Raw genomic sequence first — 26,022 nt, 5'->3', positions numbered from 1 at the left:
GTTTGTTACATTGTCGTTATCTAGAAGTTTGAACCAGTCTGATGGTATTTGGTCAAAACCTGGAGATTTCCCATTTTTGCTCTGTTTGAAGGCTTTCTCTACTTCCACTTTTAAAATACTACGACCAGTATTCATATACTTTGTGGTGTTAAGTGGTGGCCTAGTATCCAGAAAGAGCTATTTTATGTAGTTAGTCCATTCTTCCTTTTTTCGTCCAAGTCGAGAATTATTTTACCTTTGGAGTTTCTCATAAAGTGAGGAAATTTTTTCTCTGAGTGTAGGTTAAATAAATTAAATCTTAAATTTCTTTTTAAGTTTTTTGTGTATATTAAATTCGTCATGTTTTCTTTGTAGTTCTTCATCGACATCTTTTTCCGACATCTTTGTTCCATCCAGGCCTCTTTTGCTCGCTTAACCTCGTATCTTATTTGTCGATATATTTCTCTATATCGAATCTCGTCTTTGTTTTTACAATTTCCTCTTTGTTGAATAAGATCTAGTATTTTATCGGTCATTCAATTCTTTTTCTTTATTGGGTCTTTTTCTGGTTTCAAAACTTCGTTTGCTATGGTGATCATGGCGGAATTCATTATATTCTAGATTTTGACCGATATTTTCTTCTTAAGATCTTTCTAACTGTTCTTTCTAACATCAGATCGAAAAATTGCAAAACACACGTATTCAATATTTTTGAAAAATCTATCGAATGACACCAAATACGCCCCTTAGCGGTGGTGGGGTGGGGGGTTACTTTAAAGTCTTAAATAGGAGCCCCCATTTTTTGTTGCAGATTTGGATCCTTTACGTAAAAATAAGTAGCTTGTATTTGAGAGATTTTTCAATTTATGGATAGATGGCGCTATAATCGGAAAAAACGATGATTGGAAATGGAAAATTAAATTAAAAATTGGTCGCCACTTAAATGGAAAACTTTACTTAACTTTTTTTGGTTTTGGGAACTAATCTTCACAACCCAATAGGTTCCCATAGCGCTCGAGAAACTGCAAATATAGCATACTTTCCTCCCCTACTCTCTCTCTTGTCGTTTCCCCATTACTGAGGATCGTGATTTCTTCCAATATTTCTAACAATGTTTCTCCATTGGTCTCTATCTTCAGCTGCTCTAAGAGCTTCGCAGAATAAGTTTCCAGCTGATTTCTGTATTTGATCGGACCATCTAGTTGGTGATCGTCATTTTGATCTTCTCCCCGGAACGTTTCCAGAAACAATTAATCTCTCCAAACTGCCGTCACCTCTGCGAACCACGTGACCAAAAAATTGCAGTATTCGTTGCAGACATATTGTGGACAGTCTTTTTTAATCTTGAGTTGGTTTAGAATGGAAACGTTTGTCCTATGAGCTGCCCAAGGTATGCGTAGCATTCTTCCCCAGCACCACATCTAAAAGGCATCAATTTTTTGGCGCTTGCATGCGCGAAGAGGCCAAGTCTCTACTCCGTATAGAAATATTGAGAATACAAGAGCATTCACCAGTCTCATCTTGATATTTTGAGAGATAGATCTGTCTTTCCAAACTTTAGTTAGGCGACTCATCGCATTTTTTGCCATACCAATACGTCTCCGAACTTCTGCTTCACAGTTACCATCTTTAGTTATACTAGACCCGAGATAGACAAAGGTGTTTACTATCTGGTATTCTTGTAACCTGTTAGTCAGTTGAATAGTGTCGAATCTGTCGACCACCATTATTTTTGTCTTAGCTTTATTGATTTTTAGACCAACCTTATTGCTTTCGTACTCAACTCTTCGCAGGAGATCAAACATTTCTTGCTCACTTGCTGCTATAAGTGTAGTATCATCAGCAAATCTTAAATTGCACATTTTCCTACCAGCTACTGTTACTCCACCGGCCCATCCTTCTAAAAGGATGGGCTCTCCTCCTCTACTATTAGTGTAGAATTAAAGATAATTTTGTCGTTTTTCCTTTGTTTTAAAGCAGTTTAAGTTATACTTAAATAAATAATTTACCTAATAAAGCTATTAAAACACACTTTTTAAATTTCACCTTAGTGTATAAGATATAAAAATTCTGTACAAACTGTAAAAAATGTAATAAAATATAGTTTTCGTAATGATAGATACATTTCAGTCCGGATATCAATTATTTATCCGGTTAGAATAAGAAGGGTCAAAGTGCTTTTATTCATATTTTATATATATTTTTTTTTAATTTGTATAGGTGTAGGTAATGGTTTTACATACGCAATAATAAAATAATATGATTTACGACCGTAGTTCTGACACATTATTTATAGTACATATTTCCCTTCTAGTGCGGTAGTATGAAAAATACACCTACATTATCTTTTTTATAATCTTTTGATTTAGGACAAAACTGTAAAACTAAAAAAAGAAATAAAAATAGCTACTCACCGGTTCTCCGTTGACGTACCATCTTAACACAGGAATTGGATATGCAAAATCTGAGGTACATTCGGCGGTCAAAATGTCACCTTCAGCATAAACAGAAGCTAGACCGTCTATTTTTGGTTTTTCTCTTGGTAACGCTACAGAAAAAACAAAATACATTAGTATATAAGGAAATAGTTATTTTTCTACGGCCGTGCTAAAAGAGCCACTTTCACGCACGCATTTCCTTTCCGAAAGTTGCACTTTTCCGCACGGCGTGCGTGAAAAGTAAATTTTCCCCCACGCCGTGCGGGAAAGTAAAACACCTTGTAATATGGCATTATAATATATTATAATACATGCAATAAACTACTAATTGAGATATTATTTTTCCACCTACCTCTATCGAAAGTATACTTTTCCGGACCTGATTGTAGGGAGCAAAGTTGTACTTTTCCTCCCTAGGGAGGAAAATATTTTTCCTCCCTAGGGAGGAAAAGTAAAAGTGACGTCATGGTATTTCATTCATGAAATATAACTTATTGACGCCCTGTACAATATCTATTTTCTATTACATAAGTATCTATACATTTTACCGTTTATTTAAAAACACTCTGTATTTTGCAGAATGGTAAAAAACAGTAAATTGTTATTCTGATGTAACAATGTTTACATTAATAAATTGACTTATATTTGACAGTTGACAGTTATATTGTACCTACTTGTTAGTTTTAGTTCTAATAAATTTTGTTGGTTAGTTACATAAATAAATTAAGTAAAAATGAAAACATGACTTGTTATTTGAGGAAGGTGGAAAAGCCATATGTATAACATGGGAGTAAAGTGCCTTTTCCTCCCTTGAATGATTACTGCCCTCCGCTACGCGTCGGGCAGTAAACTTCATTCTCGGGAGGAAAAGTAGCACTTTCCTCCCTTGTTATACAAATAGCTATTCCACCTACCTCTACCGAGAGTATACTTTTTCGGACCTGATTGTAGGGAGCAAAGTTGTACTTTTCCTCCCTAGGGAGGAAAATATTTTTTCTCCCTATGGAGGAAAAGTAAAAGTTACGTCATGGTATTTCATTCATGAAATATAACTTATTGACGACCTGTACAATATCTATTTTCTATTACGTAAGTATCTATACATTTTAACGTTTATTTATAAAACACCCTGTATTTTGCAGAATGGTAAAAAACAATAAATTGTTATTTTGATTTAACAATGTTTACATTAATAATTTGACTTATATTTGACAGTTGACAGTTATATTGTACCTACTTGTTAGTTTTAGTTTTAATAGATTTTGTTGGTTAGTTACATAAATAAATTAAGTAAAAATGAAAAATGACTTGTTATTAATTTGAGGAAGGTGGAAAAACCATATGTATAACATGGGAGTAAAGTGCCTTTTCCTCCCTTGAATGATTCTCGGGAGGAAAAGTAGCACTTTCCTCCCTTGTTATACAATAGCTATTTGTATAACAAGGGAGGAAAGTGCTACTTTTCCCCCCGAGAATGAAGTTTACTGCCCGACGCGTAGCGGAGAGCAGTAATCATTCAAGGGAGCAAAAGGTACTTTACTTCCATGATATACATATGGTTTTTCCACCTTCCTCAAATAACAAGTCATTTTTTCATTTTTACTTAATTTATTTATGTAACTAACCAACAAAATTTATTAAAACTAAAACTAACAAGTAGGTAGAATATAACTGTCAACTGTCAAATATAAGTCAAATTATTAATGTAAACATTGTTAAATCAAAATAACAATTTACTGTTTTTTACCATTCTGCAAAATACAGAGTGTTTTATAAATAAACGTTAAAATGTATAGATACTTAGGTACGTAAAAATGTAAGATATTATACAGGGCGTCAATAAGTTATATTTCATGAATGAAATACCATGCCCTTCGTTGCTACGAAAAAATACATTCGGTGACATTAATGACAATAATTAGTGTTTTAAAAATTATAAAAGTGATGACTTTCAACCGTAAAATATTTATAACAACTGTGTGTTTAATTGTACTAATTTGTACTTACATACATAAATTACAATAAAATTTTGGTTTTTAACAGTTTTATTCATGAAATAATCGCAACAAATTGCACTCGATCTCTAAAATTAATATAGAATTTTAGAGCTCTTGTGCAATTACTACTGATAATTCGATGAAATAAAATTATTTTGATATAATATTCTCCTCCGGCAATATAGCAGCTAGAATGACAAATGAGGTGTCAAATGAAAGCTGATAATCCAAGGATGGTACTAAAGGTGAGATATTTGACCTAGGCGGTCTGTGCGTCGGTCCGTACGACCGCGAATATAACTTCTCCGTCATTATACCAGGTAGAATGACAAATGAGGTGTCAAATGAAAGCTGATAATCCTAGGATTGTACTAAAGGTGAGATATTTGACCTAGGCGGTCTGTGCGTCGGTCCCTCCGACCGCGAATATAACTCCTCCGTCATTATACCAGGTAGAATGACAAATGAGGTGTCAAATGAAAGCTGATAATTCAAGGATGGTACTAAAGGTGAGATATTTAACTTAGGCGGTCTGTACGTCGGTCCCTCCGACCGCGAATATAACTCCTCCATCGTTATACCAGCTTGAATGATAAATGAGGTGTCAAATGAAAGCTTATAATCCAAGGATGGTACTAAAGGTGAGATATTTGACCTAGGCTGTCTTTCCGTCGGTCCGTACGACCGCGAATATAACTTCTCCGTCATTATACCAGGTAGAATGACAAATGAGGTGTCAAATAAAAGCTGATAATCCAAGGATGGTACTAAGGTGAGATATTTGACCTGGGCAATCTTTCCGTCGGTCCGTAGGACCGCCAATGTAACTCCTCTGCCATTATACCGGGTAGAATCACAAATGAGGTGACAAATGTCAAAGTTTAGTAAGAATGACTCAACATTAGTAAATTCGTATATCAATCCACGCAAAGTTACACGTAAAATTCAAATATCGTCTTCCAGTTCTACTTTCGATTACTTTGGGTGAAAACCTAGGACTTACGAAGTCCAATTACTTGTTTAGAAGTGAAAATACAAAAATTAATTCTTTGACAAGGTTGTCAAAACCGAACTTTCAATATAGTGGGTTACCACGACGACGATATTGGTTTCCATGACGACGATTCAAAACCATTGTAATTGTCTACTGATCTGACTTTTAAACATTATGTCAAAATAATTTCATTTCATCGAATTATCAGTAGTAATTGCACAAGAGCTCTAAAATTATCAAATTTTTCCCGAGTGACATTTTGACAGTTTTAATTTCACGACCCGAAGGGGAGTGAAATTATGTCAAGGTGTCACGAGGGCAAACAATCGATATAATTTTAGAGATCGAGTGCAATTTGCTGCGATTATTTCATAAATAAAACTGTTCAAAACCAAAATTGTATTGTAATTTATTTATGTAATTACAAATTAGTACAATTAAACACACAGTTGTTATAAATATTTGACAGTTGAAAGTCATCACTTTTATAACTTTTGTTTTAAACATTAATTGTCATTAATGTCACTAAATGTATTTTGTCGTAGCAACGAAGGGCATCTCTGACGTAATATACTTGACGACGGGATATTATTAAAAATTATCACTTTAATTTTTATTTCTGTAGCTATCTAGGGGAAGGGAGGGCAAGATGGAAGGCTTAACTTTATGATCTGTAAAAAAATAAAACAACGTAATACAAAACTTTCATTTTAATCATTCTTGAAAGAGACCTTATACAGTTACAAAAGTCAGCCATTAAATATTATTAATAATAAGTAGAATTTTTTTTATGAGTAATTAAAAAATAATGTCAAAAATTCCATCTTGCCCTTACCCTGAGGGCAGGATGGAAAGCTTGTTCGGGCAAGATGGAATGTAGAGGAAAGCACTACATTTTACAGTTTACACGCATAAAACTGCCATCTTCTGTTTTCGGTACACAATTCATGTGCCCAACTATTACATACAGGACATTGTACCCAGTCCTCTGTGGGCGGTTCCATATAACGTTCACCACATACACAGAACACATCATTTTGTGAAAACTGTTCTAAATGTTGTACAATATTTTTAACTTTTTCTGTTTTTGCCCCTTTTCCTTTACCTTTTCTTTTATTCTCGCAGGTTCCTATTTCCTTGCTTTTATTTTTGCCTAACTATTATCTTCCAACTTGCCCTAAGTTGCAATTTTCCATCTTGCCCATATGCCCCTTTCCAATAATAATATCAATATTTTAAAAATGCTTTATTATTTCTCTTATTTAAATATCAATTCAGATAACTTGTACCTAATAGATACTTTATATAAATACATAATAATAATATTATACACCTTGTTTAAATAATCGTATCACAAAAATTCAATAATTGCGTAATATTTAACTGCGAAAATAAGAAGGAAGCGTGTACACTCATTAGCTGACCGGAACTGATTGAGCCGTCGTTTGTAAATGGAAGAGGTTCGCCTGCATCTGTGTGAGTGTGGATCCGGGCGCTTCATTGCGCAGTTCGGGTTTTATAGGTAATTTCCATCTTGCCCTATCCTTCCATCTTACCCTCCTTTCCCCTATTGGTCAGAATCTCCTATGAATGAAATAATCAGTACCTAGTAATTGCACAAGAGCTCTAAAATTATCGAATTTTTCCCGAGTGACACTTTGACAGTTTTAATTTCACGACCCGAAGGGGAGTGTCAAAGTGTCACGAGGGCAACAATTCGATAATAATTTTAGAGATCGAGTGCAATTTGCTGCGATTATTTCATGAATAAAACTGTTTAAAACCAAAATTTTATTGTAATTTATTTATGTAAGTACAAATTAGTACAATTAAACACACAATTGTTAGAAATATTTGACGGTTGAAAGTCATCACTTTTATAATTTTTAAAACATTAATTGTCATTAATGTCAGTATTGTCATTAATGTCAGTAAATGAATTTTTTCGCAGCAACGAAGGGCATCTGACGTAATATACTTCACTAATCACTTTAATTTTTATTTCTGTAGCTTTCTATTGGTCAGAATCTCCTATGAATGAAATAATCGCGCTAATTAAAACATGAACACAATAAGATAAATTTGAAATAAATTGGTGAATAATATCTAAATATTAGTTTATTGCATGTATTATAATATATTATAATGCCATTTTACAAGGTATTTTACAACTTTTTGGAAACGAAATGCGTGCGTGAATCTTTTAGCACGGCCGTAGAAAAAATATATCGCTGTTATTAGATAAACAAACAAATTAAAAATTTCTGGTTATCACGTGATAAATCGAAATAAAGGTGAAACTCATTACCAGTATATCAACGAAACCATCTTTCACAAGTCGGTTTTACTAGAAGTTACTACTTAAGGACTAAAATCTACTACTAAATCCAGATTTGACAATAAGCAACTTCCTTTTATTTCAATCAAGTAACTTCATGGATGAAGAATATTTGGGTGATAACGTGAAACTATGGGTGATATCGGTCAAATAACCAAGCGAAACAGTCGGCCCAGTTTACAGAAAATTAAAAAGACTAACATAGTAATTGTTATTTCGAATTTTATTTCCTAACTTATTTGACTTTCAATTCATAGATGGTGCTAGTAGCATCTTTGATAATTATTTTGATAACTACCCCGATAGGATGAAATGCTTATCTTCAAACATAGTTTCTACAATTTGAATTGCAGCTGGCAAAATAAGCTCTTCACCAATAGCACAGTATAAAGAGAGACAGTAGACCCACTCTCCGAAAAATTGGAAGTAAAATCTGTGGTCGCGCATGGCGACCGCGCAATGTTCTTAGTCGCTTGGGCCCACTCCTGCATTGCTAGTCGCATAGAAACGTACGGGTTTTAACAGGGAAAACCCGCATCCACCACTGGTGAATTATCAATTGCGTACTGCCGGTATTATTTCTTGAGATCAAAGTGCCGACAGAGAAGTGGTTTTACTGTCTCTCTTTATACTGTGCCAATAGTGTGAGGCTTTTTAGATCTGTGAGGCCTTTACCTGTAGGTTGCACGCAACCGATCGAGAATGTTTAGAATAATTGGGAACTTCTCGCGAAGAGAGACGATCGGTTCCGAAGCGGTGTTGCCACATATTAATAAAACTTAATTTTCTCGGTAATTTGGCAATTAAAGTAAGATCTTACTGTTTTTTTTTTGTCAAAATACTCAAGGTACATTATTATTGCATGAATAGATGGTTATTGTACCAGGGGGGGGGGCGGTGGAAACAATTGAAGACCTAAGTGGATAAAGGTCATATGTCACAAAATAATGATTTTGAGTAATGAGCATTTTAGTGTCTTTTGTTTCAAGTAAATTATTTGTTTTATAAATTTGGATTGCTATACTTTTTTAAACAGGTATCTGAAGGTACTTTTTACGCTTCAAATTAAATTTAAAAAAAATTTACCTTAAGCCAAATACTTCAAATTTTGTTGACATATTACCTTTATCCCAATAGTAAGTAGTAGAAAATTCTCCATATTTACACATTTGACGTGGATAAAGGTATGATGTCCAAACGCAATTTTGGACATAATACCTTTATCCACCACAATTCTAAAATCACTGTGTGACATATTGCTTTAATACCTTCCTGCTATTTTTATTTTGCTAAAAATAGGTAATTTTAAAATTTTAACAGGTTAAACAGCATATTATAAGAACAAAAAGCTAATAAAACAATTTTCTCAAAAAATGTGACATATGACCTTTATCCACTTATCTTTTCAATTATGGAAAATTAGGTCGCAAATAATAAAAGGTTGAGAAACGCTGTCATAGCCAACTAGGTAGAATATTGCATGTTTTTATTAATATTTTAAGCACTGTCTACCTAGGTATTTTGATTTCAATATTAATAACCTAAGGGTCAGTCTAGGATAATGTGTATTTTTGTTTTTCGAAAAATTATTTTTGATTGAATAGTTTCACGGCCACCTAATAAAATTTAACGTAATTTTTGTTGCAATTAATGTTTGACTGAAAGAATTATGAATAACTCACAAATTAAAGCAGTTAGGTATAGGGAATCATTAAGAAGAAAAAGGACCATAAAATATCATTTCATTACAACAATAAAATACAGGGTGTTCCATTTAAGAAAACTCAGAAAATACTCATTCCCAGTTTCGACTAACCCTGTAGGTATACTAAAATTCAACATGTTGCTATATTAACAATTGTTAACAATAGTAGACTATATTAAAAATCGTTTGAAAATTTATAGAAATTTTGATGTCAAATCATTACAATTCTGCAGGGTATGAATATTGCTAGAAAATTAACAAAAAAACGTAATTATCTTTTAAACTCTTCCGTATAATATTACAAAACCTTATATTTAAAGAAGGAAGACATTGAGGAGAATCCAAAAATGTAAAAATATACAGGGTGTTCTGTTTAAAAAAAACATTTTTAAACAAAAAGTTTGTGTCACCCTGTGTATTTGAAAATATTTTTAAATTGTTTTACTCTTTGTGTCCCCACTTTTATCTAAATAACTCTTTTTTCGTATCTCTTACGACAAACGTGTAATTGGACTTTGTCACGCTAATGCCCCGCCCTGTATATACTTATTAAATGATATTAATAAAACCTTAGTACGAACAAAATAATTTGCTCATCAATTATATTATGATCTATAAAATTACCAGACCGTTAACAATTCCTTTATTCTAACGCTTCTCAACTTCCCTTACCTGACACGTTCTGTATAAGAGAAACGTACAATTTCCAATTAAACTTTTCTTTTACTTATTTTCCTGTTCTTGTCGTGGAGATAAATGGCCTTAGAGGCTATCAATAAGATTATTGTAGATTAAGGGAGATAGCAACCCATTCTGCTTTTTGGTAACGATCCAAGATCCGAAATTATGGCCTGGAGAATCTCTTTCATTGTGCTCTCTCTGAATGACGCGATAATGTGGTCGTGCTTGAGTTTATTTATGACGTAATGGCCCAACTTATCGGGAGCTATCACCCTTATTTTTTTCAAATTGGCCAGCGGATGGGGCGGAACTGTTGTGGACGGGGTGGAACGTGGAAATATTTTGTGAGAAACCAATAAAATGGTCTCGTGTTATAGAGTCGACATATATGTTTGTGTCGACAGAAATTAGTATAAAAAAGAGCAAGAGTCAGAATTTCATGATTAATATGCAGTACGTATCTAAAGTCTCTCTCTTCGCTCATGTATTTTCTTCTCCTTTCCCTCTACTTTTTCACTGGCGGATTGATACCTCTATGTAAGGTTGTCACCCCATCTTTTGTGCAATTGTCCGATACTTCTGCATGCCGATTGGTTATTTATCTATTGCTTTTTTGACTACAAGGATCTCCCTCATTCTGCTTATTCAATCTGTATTTTCTATTAATAGTACGTTTTTTAAAGGTAAAATATTGCAAAACCTCTAAATTTTAAAGAACCGCTTGGATTGACATGACATTTGGCATACACATAGCTAAAAAGTCAAAGAAAATAAGTGATATTGTGCCGATGTGTTCTTTTGCCCTAGGGGTGAGTTTCACCCCCTTTTGGGGGTAAAAAATATATATTCGAAATATGTCCGGAAATGGATAAAATGACTAATTCTAAGCAACTTTTGTTCTATAAAGTTTTTTCACCAAGTTAATAGTTTTCGAATTATTTGCGAGTGAATATGTTAATTTTTCTACAAAATAACCACGTTTTCAGACGCTTTTTTGCAAATAACTCAAAAAGTAAGTATTTGGTGTAGAAAAAGTTCTTATCAAAAATATAGCACGTAAAAAAGTGAAAAACATGGTGTACATATTAGGTCACTATACCTAGTAGAAGCAGAGTAATAGCTAATGAAGGATAGGTTTATATTCGTCAAATTCCAAATCGAATATTTTAACGTACGATAACCAAAAAACAAAGCACTTTTTTGGGGGAAAACTCATTTTAACTTTTTTAAAGTGTTTAAAAAAAGGCTTATTTTTGTTTCTTAAAAAAAATTTTTAGCATCAAAAGAAAACAAGTTACGCTCAAGATAAAGTTGGTCCCTTTTTTTGGTAAGAAATCGGGAAAATCACCCCCTAATTAGCATTTCAAATGAACTTAATTGTTACCACTTCACAAGTTTTTTACTCGCGTACGTATTGATCATATAATCTGTAAGTTCATCGGTTCAAAGTCTATATTTTTGAAAGAGCTGTAGTTAAAAGGGCTTGAACGAGTCACTTATCACGAGTGTATGCAAATTTAGAAACACCGAATCTTAACCAATTTTTGTCTTACAGAAAAACAAAAAAAAATACAAAATATTCAGAAAAGTAAATCTGACTTTTTTTATGGTTTATGATTTTTGGTCTCTGAAAATTTTTTTTTTCAACCAAAAGCAGGCCTCTTGGTTGAAGAATATCCGGGAGTGGACAGGAATAAAGAAAGCAGAACACCTATTTAGAATAGCTCGAGACAGAGACAGTTTCGCCATGTTAATCGCCAACGTCAAGGGGACTTGATAGGGCACGTTAAGAAGAAGAAAAATTTTTTTACTTTGAAAAAAAACCATTTTTTTTAATTAAATTTTTTAAAAATATTATTTTAAAACCAAATTTTTTTAAAAATAAGCACTTTGAATCGATAAAACTTACAGATCATGTAAACACAACATAAGTAAAGTAACTTGTGAAGCGGTGACGATTAATTTTATTTAAGTTGCTAATTGGGGGGTGATCTTCGTGATTTTTTTTGCCAAAACAAAAGGGACCAACTTTATTTTGAGCGTAACATGCTTACATTTGATGATAGAAATTTTTTTTTATAAAAACAGAAATAAAGCTTTTTTAAACACTTTAAAAAAGTTTTAATGTGTTGTTCCCAAGAATGCTTCATTATTTGGATATTTCACATTGAATTATTCTATTTGGAATTTTTCGAATATGAACCTATTTTTTAAGTTTTTGATAGGATGTAGTTTTGCTAAGATTATTTTTTTCGACAAAATGCTTACGTTTTGAGTTATTTGCGAAAAACCGTCTAAAAACGTGGTTATTTTGTTGAAAAATGAACATATTCAGTTGCAAATAACTCGAAAAGTATTGATTTGGTGAAAAAACTCTATGGAACAAAAGTTGCTTAAAATTAGCCAGTTTATCCATTTCGGGACTTATCTTGGACATATAGTTTTCCCCCCGAGATGGGATGAAAGTCACCCCCACGGCAAAAGCACACATCGGCACCATATCACTTTTTTCTTTGACATGTTACTTATGCGTATGCCAAATTTCATGTCAATCCAAGCGGTTCTTTAAAATTTACAGCAAAAACTGTGAAAGAATGTACTATAATTATCCATTCGTTTAGATCGTACGTTACATTTTCTTTTAATGTATTCACTCCTCATTCGATCTCTCGGCGTATTCCCTGTAATTCTTCCCTACTGGGAACTGCCGTTCCCAGTAGTCTTTGTGTTGTGGTTGTGGTGAGTCTTGTTTCTGATTTATATGTTTGTCATTGGTCATACTTCATCTCAATTTTAATATATGTTGGTTTCACCATATGATATTATGAAAGGATCCTGCCAGTCTATTTGGTTTTTGTACTTGAGGTCTCACTTCTGGGTCCAGCTCTCCATAGCTTAACAGTGTAATTCCAAGATATGTTGTTTCGAGTACTTGTTCAATACTGATGCCATCAATTTCTATTTTACATCTGATTGTTTTTTGCTGATTACTATTGTTTTTGTTTTCTGAGACGAGATTATCATATTAAATTCGTTTGCTCTTATGTTAAATCTGTGGTCTAGTCTTTGCACACTATGTTCATCTAGGCTATCAATATTGCTTCGTATGTGTAACAAAGTATTTCAACTTCTTTATTCCCCATTCTGCATCCTCCTCCCTTTGTGTTTTTTTTTTATTTAATAAATTAACAATGCACCTAATCCTAAGACTAACCAGCTTTTTACATTTAACTTAATCTACTATTGTACTGTCCTAGGTATTCCCAACGGTTCACCTTAGAATTTAATAATTATTGTTGCACACATCACTGTTGTGGCTAGGTTCACTGCCCGAATTTAAACTGACACTGACATTTATAGATTTATCACTATCACACAAGTTCAAAAGGTTTGGTGCGTTTGAGCCTGCGGATTAGGTCTTGATTATCTAAAAGTTCTAACACTTCTCTGTTTGTATGGTTGTGGAGTCGTTTTTCGTGACCCTTGGCAATTTTCTTTATTTCTTCTTGGACTGTTGCTATACGAAGTTCCCGATGTAGGTCTTTGTTGTGGATATACCATGGAGCGTTGACTATGTTTCTTAGTATTCGGTTTTGGACTCTTTGAAGGCAAGCATAGTTACTCTCACTACTACAGTCCCATAACTGTAAACCATAGGACCATACTGGTTGGAGCATTTGTTTGTAAACTAATACTTTATTTTTGGTTGTAAGTCGTGAGCTTCTACCTAATAACCAATATAACTTCTTGTACTTCAGTTTTAGTTCTTTAGTTTTCTTTTTGATATGTTCCTGCCACTTTAATTTGCTATCCAAATGTAGCCCTAGATATTTAACTGTTTTCTTGTACGGAACGATTTTATTGTTTATTCTAACTGGGCGACTATTTATCTTTTTGTAAGGGAAATCGATATGGGCAGATTTCCCTTCATTGATTTTTATGCGCCATTTATTATTCCATGTGTTTATTTTATTCACTGCATTTTCAAGGTGCCTAGTTGTTTCTCCGAATGTTTCACCGGCTGCTAGTATTGCAGTGTCATCTGTAAATGTTGCCAGTTTAATATTTTCTATAACAGGTATGTCACAAGTATATAATAAATATAGTATGGGTCCCAGAACACTGCCCTGTGGGATTCCTGCTTTAATTGGTCGTAATTCTGAATATTCGCCTTCCTGTTTAACTCTAAAAGTTCTGTCTTCCAAATATGATTGTATTAGATGTACATATTGGATGGGAAGATATCTTTATAATTTTAGTAACAAGCCTTTGTGCCACACTTTGTCAAATGCTTTTGCTATGTCTAGAAAAATAGCTGAGCATATTTTATTCTCCTCCAGAGATCGCTCTATAATATCTGTTATTCGATGAATTTGGTCTATTGTTGAATGTTTATTGCGAAATCCAAATTGGTGGGAATGAACAATTTCCCTGTGGTCGAGTATAGGTTGCATTCGTGCTAGCAATATCCTCTCAAATAATTTGGATATAATTGGTAGCAGAGATATTGATCTGTATGATTCTACATTATTGATTGGTTTCCCTGGTTTGGGAATCATGATTAATTCAGAATACTGAATTCTGAATACTGCATTTATAAGGTTTGTGACTTTAACGATGGCCGTTCTAGGTAATTGTTATAGTATTTCTCCTGTTATTAAGTCAAATCCTGGAGCCTTTTTGGGATTGGTATTGTTTTTGATTACGTTGGTTACCTCTTTAGGAGTAGTAGGCTTTATCATGTCTTGATTAGTATTGTTCAAATCAATTTCAGTACTGTCATCATGTTCGTTTTCAGCTTGATTAGTATTTCCCATTTCGTTATTTTGGAATACATTCTCCAAGTATTAAGCGAAAAAATTTGCTTTTTGTTTTGCATCTCTTGCCCATGTTCCATTTTCTTTTCTAATCGGCGGAATCTGTTGCGTTGGTCTATTTATTCTTTTTGTACATTTCCACGATAGCTACGCTACTGGTGATTGTTTACACACGTGTGAATTTGTGCTCGTATTAAAAACTCGAAATACCGGGATAATACGGACTGATAAAATACGTACTAGTGATCATTGGCGAATTAAATACCCAAGAAGTGAATTGCAGGTGAGAATAGCCTAGAGAATAACTTATTAATATAATAATTACCAAATAATTACTAAAAAGACTTGAAACACAAATTAGGTTGATAGGCAACCAGTTTTACCAAAAGTGTCTGGATAGGTAACGAACCTCTGAAGAGCGAACCTCTGTGGACGTTATCTTACGCTAGACATATAGACAGCACACATTACAGCAGTGGCGTGCTGAGATAAGGGCAAATAAATCAGGATGAACATGACTAATGAAGAAATTATGCAATTTAAGGAAATTATCAAGGAATTAATAAACGAGACTACAGCTGAAATTATGAAAGATACGAAGGAACTGATTAACGAGGTAAAAGAAATGAATAAAATATACAGAGAAGAAATAAAACAGCTAAAAGAGGAAAATTTGAAGATAAAACAGGAAATGAAAGAATTGCGAGTTAAAATGATTAAAATTGAAGAAATAGAAGAAAGGCTAGAAGTAGCTGATAAGAAAGACAGAAAGAACAATATTATTATAAGCGGTCTGGAAATTCCAAATGCTACAGAAAAGGAAATGGAAGATAATGTAAAACATTTTTTCGAAAACCAGTTAAAGATAAAAATTTCTGTCCCAAAAATAAAGGAAATAAAGGAGAAGACATACCTGATTAAAGTAGAGAATTTTGCACAAAAATTGGAGATAATGAAAAACAAAGCTAAATTAACTAGGGGGAAATATAATCAAGTATTTATAAATAACGACTTGACCCAAAACGAAAGAAAAATTCAACAAAAACTGAAGGAAATTGCAAAACAAAAAATAGAAGAAAGGAAAACTGTAAAAATTGGATACCAAAAACTTATAATCAATGGGCAGAAATGGACTTGGAATACAAAAAGCAGCGAATTGGAAAGGGATAATGCCAATACAAAAAACTGGACAAATTAACTGCAAGGAAAAGCAAGTGCAAGGACCATAAGGAAACGACAAGGCAAGAAATAGGTAATGACAGTGGCAAACAGGATAAGAAAAATATTTGGAGACTAGCAACGTGGAATATCAGAGGACTAAATGGTAAGGAAACAGAATTGAGCTACGAGTTCGATAAAAACAAAATAGAAATATTAGGTATTACAGAAACAAAAAAGAAAGGAATTGGTGAAATATACCTAGAAGGCGGTCATTTGCTTATATATAGCGGGGTTCCACCGGAAAAGAGAGCAGCTGCAGGAGTAGGTACTATAATTAAAAAAGAAAAAGTAATAAATATACAGGACTGGAAAGGTTGGTCAGAAAGAATAGTCGCTCTTGAGATGAAAGATGAACAGGGAGAGCCACAGACAATAATTACGGCATATGGACCCGATGAAAATGAGAAAAAAGAAATCAAAGAAAAATTCTGGACAGACCTAAATATAGCAATAGAAAACAGTAAAGGGCGGATTTACGTCATTGGAGACTTCAACGGAAGAGTAGGAATCAAAGATGAGACAGTAACGGATGTAATTGGAAGGTACGGTGAAGAAGTGAGAAATGATAATGGAAAACGGTTAATAGAATTCTGCGTACTAAATAATTTAATAGTAACAAACACACACTACCAACACAAAGACATACATAAATTTACTAGGCAAGGACCAAGAGAATCAGAAAAGTCAATAATTGATTACATACTAGTAGAACGCGACAATCGAAAGGTAATTCAAGACGTTAGAGTCAGAAGAGGACCAGAAATAAGTAGTGACCATTATTTGCTGGAAGCTAGAATAAAGAATAAAAACAAAAAACCCCAGGAACATACAAAAGAAAACAGAAGAAAAATTGAATACGAATCAATCAGAACTTACAAGCTCAGAAACAAAGAGATTGCCCTAAGATACAAAGAAATGGTTGATTTAGAAATAGCAGCTCTGGAAAATGCAAATGATAGTAACAACCTAGAACAAAAATGGCAATCATTTAAAAATATATTACTGGAAGCGGCGAAAAAAGTATGTGGCATTAGTAAAAGGAATGACAAGGTGAAACAAACAAACTGGTGGAATGCCGAAATAAAACAACAAGTGAAAACTAAGAAAAAACTTTGGAATAATTATTTAGCAAAGAAAACAGTAAACAATTACAACAAATACAAAGAGGCAAGAACTGCAGTAAGAGATATGATAAAAACAGAAAAGGAAAAGAGTTGGCATCAATTTGGACAACAGCTGGAACACAATAGCGAAGAAAATCAAAAACTTTTTTATAGAACATTAAAATCTCTGAGAACAGACAAACCTAGTAATAATATGAGAATTAAAAACAAAGAAGGAAAAATAATCACAGAAGAAAAAGAAATTATTGAAAGATGGCGACAACACTTCCAAGAATTATTAACTACCACAAAAGAGGATAGGAATAAAGAAAACAGTAACGCGACAGGTAGTGAAGAACAGAGAACAAGCATCGAGATAACAATCGAAGATACAATAGAAGCAATAGGCAAACTTAAAAACGGAAAGGCACCTGGACACGACCATATACCACCGGAAATGCTGAAGTACATGGGAATGAAAGGCGTAAAACAATTAGCTGAAATATTCAAAGAAGCAAGCAAAAAAGAAACAATACCAAAGGACTGGGAGATAGGAGTAATAGTACCGATATATAAGAAAGGAGACCACAAAGATTGTAACAACTATCGAGGAATTACACTGTTATGTTCTTCTCTCAAAGTCTATGAAACAGTACTAGAAAAAAAGCTGAGAAACATTACAGAAACTACTTTAAATGAAGCACAGAGCGGCTTTAGAAAGGGACGAGGAGTACAAGACCATATTTTCACGGTAAAACAAATAATTGAAAAAACGTTACTGTCTAAAAAGAAAGCATATATGGCCTTCATAGACCTGGAAAAGGCATTCGACAGGGTGAAACGACAAACTTTGTGGGACAGCTTGATAAGAAGAGGGGTTGACGATAAACTAGTTGAAATCATCAAAAGTCTTTATAAGAGAAATAGAAACTACATAATACATAAAAACATGAAATCAACAGAATTCGAAACAACTGAAGGACTAAGGCAAGGAGGGGTCATGAGCCCAACCCTCTTCAACATCTTTATGGACGAAATCATGATAGAGTGCACACCACAACTAAAGAAATTGCATGTAGGGTACAGTAATCTCCATAGCGTAACCATTTCGGAATGTGCATTCGCAGATGATGTAGTAGTTATCTCAGAAAAAGAAGAAGACCTGCAAAATAACCTGCAAGCATGGAATCACGCATTATGTAAACAGGGTATGAAGATAAATACACATAAGACGAAGACCATGGTAATATCGCAAGAACCAGTCGTAATAAATATGCAAATTAATGAGGAGGCAATAGAACAAGTAAACCATTTCCAATACTTGGGCGTTACAATCGAAAATAATGGAAGGCAGGACAAAGATGTTGAAGAGAGGATAAGTAAAACATCAAAACTATTTCATGCAATAAAAAATAGCTTCTTAAACAAAAAGGAAATCACAAGAAAAACCAAACTAACTGTATTTAACACCATATATAGACCAGTGCTTACATACGGCTGTGAATCATGGATACTAACTAGAAAACTAAAAAGCAAGATACAAGCCCTAGAAATGAAGTATTTACGAAGAGTTAGAGGAGTGACAATGAGAGACAGAATAAGAAGCACAGATATACGCACAGATCTTAAGACGAAATCTGTACTTGAGTAAATTGAAGAAAAACAACTAAGTTGGTGGGGACACATGAAAAGAATGAAAGACAACATACCGGTGAAGAAAATATGGGAAGCCAGGATACAAAAGAAAAGAAGTAGAGGAAGACCTAGAGAAGATTGGGATACAGTAGTCGCTAACATCATCCAAAGGAAGGGGAAAACAATAGCAGAAGCAAGCCGATTAGCATACAATAAGAAACAATGGTCAACATTTGTACACACGTGAAAGGATGTGCCAGTCCCGACACTGAAAAGTAAAAGGGACTCAAAAGACTATATATATATATATATACATTTCCACAACGAGTAGTCAGTGGTTTGGTCATCTCTCAGACCGTTTAAGTATTGGTTTACTGATTCATTTTTGATTAAACCTATTTCCCTTCTCAACTGTTGGGTGAGGTTGTTTAATACATTTTTATTTTCTGCAGTTCTGCTTTTTCGCCATGTCTTCCTGACTTTTCTTTTTCTTTGCACCAGTTCTCAAATTTCTTTGGGATAATTTTGTCCTTTGGTTTTTCTTATAATTTGTTTGGTATTATTTCAGGCTGCTTGTTGTATATTTATGGTTAGTGTATCTGTTTCTTCATCAAGTTGTTCATTAGTTTTGATTGGTACATTAAGCTCAATTCTGCCACTTAACTCCTGTCTAAAGCTAGCCAAGTCCGTTCTGTTATTGGTTAATGTTGGGTTATGTTCTCTTAGTATTATATGCTCACTGATTGTGAGTAGTATTAGAGAGTGATCAGAACTGGGACCATCAACTTCTTCTATTTTCATAAAATTTGTTGCAACTTTTCTTGGAATAAAAAAGTCAATTAAGTCGGGTGTTTTATTTTGATCAGTGGGCCAATATGTTGGTTTTCCAGATGAGTGCCATTTGCCGTTTATCTTTTCTATTGCTGCATGTTTTTGCATATCTTTTCTATTGCTGCTCCTCCCTTTGTGACACTTTTTATGATATCATCCATAATTAAATTATAGAGAATAGGCCCAATGAGTCTTATTCGGCTTCCTATGTCTATAGGTTCTGTAAATTGTTCCCTATTCTGACTTCCATTTTGTTGATTTGATAGATATTTTCAATAGTTTTTATGATATTTTGGTGAACTTCTATTATACAGAAGATGGCTTATACCTATCTTTGAGTCTTACTTCTCTCAAATCCTTTCTTTCAGTCAATGAGACATACAAATCCTGTACACAATATGTAATATTGCATCTGTACAGGATCTTCTAGTACGAAAACAATGTTGTAAAACAAAAGCAAAGTAATTTAATATGCTTTAATATATTGAGCATAATATGTACGGGCCATTCCATTTCAAATCACTGAATTTTGGAGCAAAAAAAATTTTGGACCTCCGATTCGTCTGAAAATTGGTATATGGCTTCTACGGGACGTAAAAATAAAATATTTAAGGTCAAAAAATTTTCTTCTTCTTTCTTTCTCAAAATGTTATTTTATGCGATTTTACAGTGATTTGGTGTTTATTTATACAAATTTGCATTTTCTATCGTAAAGTATCAATGGAAAACATAATATTTTAACAGAAGGGACTCAAAAATGTCATTATATGGCATTATAACAAGTTACTTTGATTCAAAACAAGCTTTTGATCAAATTTTATAGTGTAGAAAACGTTAAAATACCGTTTTTACATTTTTCTCCATTCCAAAATAAATCATAATCGATTTGGCTGAAAATTTGCCCACAGATAGACAAAACATAAGACTTTAAGTGGTGAGAAGGATTTGAATTATATTATAATACCAAAAAAGTTACATGCAATATTATAGTCAAAAATATAGGCGTCTACTGTAAGTAAAATTAACTCGAATATATCGACCTCACGACAAAAATTGTTAAAAAGAAATTGTAATAATTGTAAATACTATTTATTTGGAACAATTTCAGTTCCTACCATTTTTGTCGAAAATTTAAAAATGGCGGAGATATTGACCAAGACAGGTTCTCCATTAAAATCAAGATGGCTGCTAACGTAACGGAGGAATTCATTCGTGATTTTAAATTTAGGCTACTATTGACTCCCCTAAAGATCAGAAAAATTAAATTTTGGGCAGCTCGGCATTCAAGGTCAAATGCTATCCCGACTGGACTAATATATACTTTTTAGTCTGATATTACTGCATGTAACATTTTTGGTATTGGAATATAACTCAAATCCTTCTAATTACTTAAAGTCCTATCTTTTGGCTATCTGTGGGCAAATTTTCAGCCAAATCGATGATAATATATTTTATGAATGGAGGAAAATGCAAAAAACGGTATTTTAACGTTTTTTACACTATAAAATTTGATCAAAAACTTGTTTTGACTCAAAATAACTTGTTATAATGCCATATAATGACATTCTTGAGTCCTTTCTATTAAAATATTATGTTTTTCATCGATACTTTACGACAGAAAATGCAAATTTGTTTAAATAAACACCAAATCACTGTAAAATCGTACAAAATAACATTTTGAGAAAAAAAGAAGAAGAAGATTTTTTGACCTTAAATATCTTATTTTTACGTCCCGCAGAAGCTATATACCAATTTTCAGACAAATCGGAGATCCAAAATTTTTTGCCTGAGTGATTTGACATGGAATGTACCGTACTTATTTAAGAAAATTTATTTCGATTTCTTATGTTTAATATTGAAAAATGACTGCATCAGTTACATTAACTTTTTTCACTGCTAATCCAAAAAGGTTATTTTGCAATTAAAAATTTAACAATTAATGCTTTAATAATGGGTCCTCTTGCATTAATAACTGCTCTGATATGATCACGCATATATCTAATCAGGTTAGCTATTGTTTCTTGTATAATATTAAGCCACTCTAAGCGAGACGGGTGACCTATCCACTTATTTTTCTAGCGTGCCGCATATTGAACACAAGCCAACCCAACCATTGACTATCGACGTGGCGAATTGATACGGGTAAAATTAGTGCGGACATGTAACGGTTACTTTTGATACCGGTTCTCAGTGGTACTGAGTACAAATACTGATTAGAAAATACTGATGTATCTGATCCTTGTACTGAATTGAGTAGGCAACTTAAAATCAGTATTTTCTTACTTGTAACTAGTAACGTTTTAAAAATATCTTACAGGTCCCTAGTAGTCGTAGCGGTATGACTTTCGAAAACATCGAATTTGATCATAAGCGGGTGCATAAAACGATATCTTTTATACACTGAGCAGTTTTCACTCGGGGTGTTGACTATGCTAATATTTTTATTTATCATAATAAATTGTACTTAGGTACCATCCGTATTCATTTTGATACGTCCACCTCGCAAACAAAAACAAGTAAAAATAAACATCTGGCAATGAGTCACGCGTCCCACGGCCCAAGAAAACTGTACGCCGATGACAAACGTTCCCAAGCTTGACCTGCGAACGAATTAACTGACAGTAGGATGCGCAGAACTGTCTACGCAGTTCGCCGGCGCAGGTTGTGTCTGGCTTAGGTTCAATTTGCGCCGGGCCTAAGGCTCCAATGTAGTCAACGTAAGGTATCACATGCATTGCTAAAATCTCCTCGATGTATCTAGCTTCTGTTAAACCTCCTCGCTCGTGAAGACAGTTACCCTACGAATGAAAACAAGGTCGGTTCGTACCCCCTTAGAAATTGAACCTCAGATCATGCAGGAACCACCTCCACAAGGACTCTGCTCTTCAATGCAGCATTCTGCAAATCGCTCTCCTCGTCTTCGGTACACTTTCCTTCTTCGGTCGCTACCATAGAGAAATATTCTGGTCTCACCTGAGAACAAAATAGATCCCCATTGTTCCAACGTCCAGTTCAGATGATCCTGTGTAAAATGTAGGCGTGCTTGATGATGAGCTGTAGTAAGTTTTTGACAAATTGCAGATAGTCGAGAAGTCAGATTATTTTTCTCCTCCAGTTTTCGTATTATTCTCCATTGACTAATAACCATTCCTCTTAGTTCACGGAGCTTTTTTGCACCTGAATGACATTAAGGTGACGATCTTAATATTGTTGACACAAAACGATCATCACGAGCAACTTTAATTGAGGAAAGGCGCAAAATGTCGCCTGTCAAAATTTTCAATGTATTTTAAATGGGTTCATTTTTTCGAATCATGAGAAAACTAATAAGTATTTTTAAAAAATGTAAACGCAGAATGAAAGGTTACGTTATTACCGAGGGCTGAAAGTCCCTTAGAATAAATAAAAAGTTTCTTTTGAACGAAATATTTTCAATTAAAAACCACACTAAATTTTCTCCCTTATTTTCACCCCTGTAACTTATTAAAATAAATATTATAGAAGTTTTCAGGCACTTTCGGCCCTCAGTAATAATGTAATCTTTCATTCTGCGTTCAAACTTTTCAAAAATATTTATTAGTTTTCTCAGGATTCGAAAAAAATAAATAAATTTAAAACACATTGAATATTTTGACTGGCGACATTTTGCATCTATGCCCTTAAGCAACGGCTCTCTGGCTAAGTGCATTTTCTATTAATGCAATAACTTGGGCGGCTTTCTCTGGTGTAGTGTCCATTAACCTTACACACCGGAACACTAATTAATTATGAAAATGAAAAGCAAACAAAATGCAATAATTGTTAGTTGCAAAGCAATAATAACAAATTTTGTCAAATTTCTTATTAAGGTTATAAACATCAAATAAACACTTTTCTATGTTTATCGGTTTCTGCGCATATAAATGATAAGCAATCCATGACAAAATAGATACTCACTTTCAAAATCTATATCCCTTTATAGTCCATGTAGTGAGAACTCTCCCGTCTGAAAAAATTTCTGATTCGGTTTCTTTGTGGATTCCTATTCAAAAATATCCCCTTTAAACAAATCTGAAGGGTGCTGGCCGAAGTTTTTGGGCAGAATTTGTTTAAACAATTTTTTAAACAAATACAAAAGATCACGTTTTATTGCCCTGGAACATATATTTTTAGGTGTTTTAGGTATTTTTAGGTTTAAGAAAGGTATCTTGTAATTTTTTAAAAAAATTGATAGTTTTCGAGTTATAGGCGATTTAATATCTGAAAAATGCGAAAATAAGCATTTTCGAGGCTTAAAAACTCATATTTAAATTAGTATTTTTGAGGTTACCAGATACTTAAATTGAAGGCTAAACTTCCTGATTTCAGAGTCTGAAGAGTGATCGCGTCTAGTCTGAATTTATACCGTTGTTTTTTAATTGTTAAAAATATGCATGTTTATCCGATTTTTTTGCCGGTGCGGCGCGCTCTATTTCAAAAATCTCCTATTTTCCTCCAAAAAATATTTTTTCTAGATTCTTTGGGATATTCTAAATAAAATAAGTTTCGTGGCATTTTTCTCAAAATTTAATATTTTTAAAGTTATAAGCGATTTAAAATCCGAAAAACACAAAAAAACGCATTTTCGGATTTTAAATCGCTTATAACTTTAAAGCTGTTAACTTTTGAGAAAAATGTCAAGAAACTTATTTTATTCAGAATATCCCAAAGAATCTAGGAAAAATATCTTTCGGAGGAAAATTGGAGATTTTTGAAATAGAACGCGCCGCACCGGCAAAAAAATCGGATGGATATGCATATTTAACAATTAAAAAACGACGTTTTAAATTAAAGTTAGACGCAATCACTCTTCAGAATCTTGAAACTGAATGTTTAAACTTCAATCTAAGTATCTGGCAACCTCAAAAATACTAACTTAAATATGAGTTTTTAGGCCTAGAAAATGCGTATTTTCGCATTTTTTAGATTTTAAATCTCCTATAACTCGAAAACTATCAATTTTTTAGAAAATTTACAAGACACCTTCCTTATTTAGAATGACCCATAAAACTTAAAAATATATATTTCCCATCAAAAAAACGTGATCTTTTGTATTTGTTTAAAAAAATTGTTTGAATAATTTCTGCCCAAAAATTCCGCCCGGCACCCTTCTGATTTGTTTAAATGGGACATTTCTGAATAGGAATCCACAAAGAAACTGAATCAGAAATTTTTCCAGACGGGAGCGGTCTGACCACATGGACTATTAGTCGAAGCAATAAAGCCCTGAACCTCCGAAAAAAAAACGACAAGACGGATCTTAATAATTTTTTTTGCATTCGATTCGTGAATGAGCCAGGAAACTTTGTGACCCCTAGCCATGAGATAATATTGAAAAACTGCATACAAATAAGGCATTTTTAAAGTGCATCTCAAACAGAAAATAAAAAAAATTCAGCACTCGTCAATTATCGGCGGAAATAAGTTCATTTTATTACTCGGTAGGTTTTGGGATCGCTGAAAACGAATATGACGTCGTAAGTGGTCTCCGGAATACCTGGTACCCAGGGTACCTACTGTCTACCTCGTCTTGTGGAGTTTCCGGCAAATTCATTAAAAATTAGTCAAAAATCATTACTTGGGGGGTTTTTGGGGTCGCTAACGACGAATATGACATCGGAAGTGATCTCCAGAGTACCTCGTGCCCAGGGTACCTACTGTTTACCTCGTCTTGTAGAGTTTTCTCGGTAAATTCATTAAAAAATTAGTCAGAAATCATTACTCGGGGGGTTTTTGGGGTCACTAACGACGAATATAACATGGAAAGTGATTTCAGGAGTACCTGGTACCCAGGGTACCTACTGTTTACCTCGTCTTCTGGAGTGTTCGGCAAATTGATTAAAAAATTAGCCAAAAATCATTACTCGGGGGTTTTTGGGGTCCCTGACGACAAATATGACATCGAAAGTGATTTTCGGAGTACTTGGTACCCAGGGTACCTACCTACTGTTTACCTCGTCTTCTGGAGTTTTCGTCAAATTCATTAAAAAATTAGTCAAAAATCATTACTCGGGTGTTTTTGGGGTCGCTGACGACGAATATGACATAGGAAGTGGTCTCCAGAGTACCTGGTGTCCAGGGTACCTACTGTTAATGTCGTGACTAATGATTCTTTACCAATTTTTTAAAGAATTTTCCGAAAGCTTCAGAAGACGAGACAAACAGTGTGTACTCTGGGCACCAGGTACTCCGGAGATCACTTCCAATTTCATATTCGTCGTCAGCGACCCCAAAAACCACCCGAGTAATGATTTTTGACTAATGT

At 33.7% G+C, this 26,022-nt stretch overlaps 1 protein-coding gene across 2 annotated transcripts in view; it reads right to left on the bottom strand.

Moving 5' to 3' along the window:
* LOC114334181 (uncharacterized) overlaps positions 1-26,022 on the bottom strand; it is a 427,370-nt gene that overhangs the window by 191,685 nt on the left and 209,663 nt on the right. For both annotated transcript variants that reach the window (XM_028284216.2, XM_028284215.2), the window contains exon 5: positions 2,394-2,527. In XM_028284216.2, the coding sequence (XP_028140017.1) occupies positions 2,394-2,527 (134 nt within the window). The remainder of the gene's footprint in view (positions 1-2,393; positions 2,528-26,022) is intronic.

Source organism: Diabrotica virgifera, chromosome 1 (genome assembly GCF_917563875.1).
Source record: "Diabrotica virgifera virgifera chromosome 1, PGI_DIABVI_V3a".
Lineage (NCBI taxonomy): Eukaryota > Metazoa > Arthropoda > Insecta > Coleoptera > Chrysomelidae > Diabrotica > Diabrotica virgifera.
Note: the sequence above shows the minus strand (reverse complement) of the source record. Positions and strands in the feature narration are given on the sequence as shown.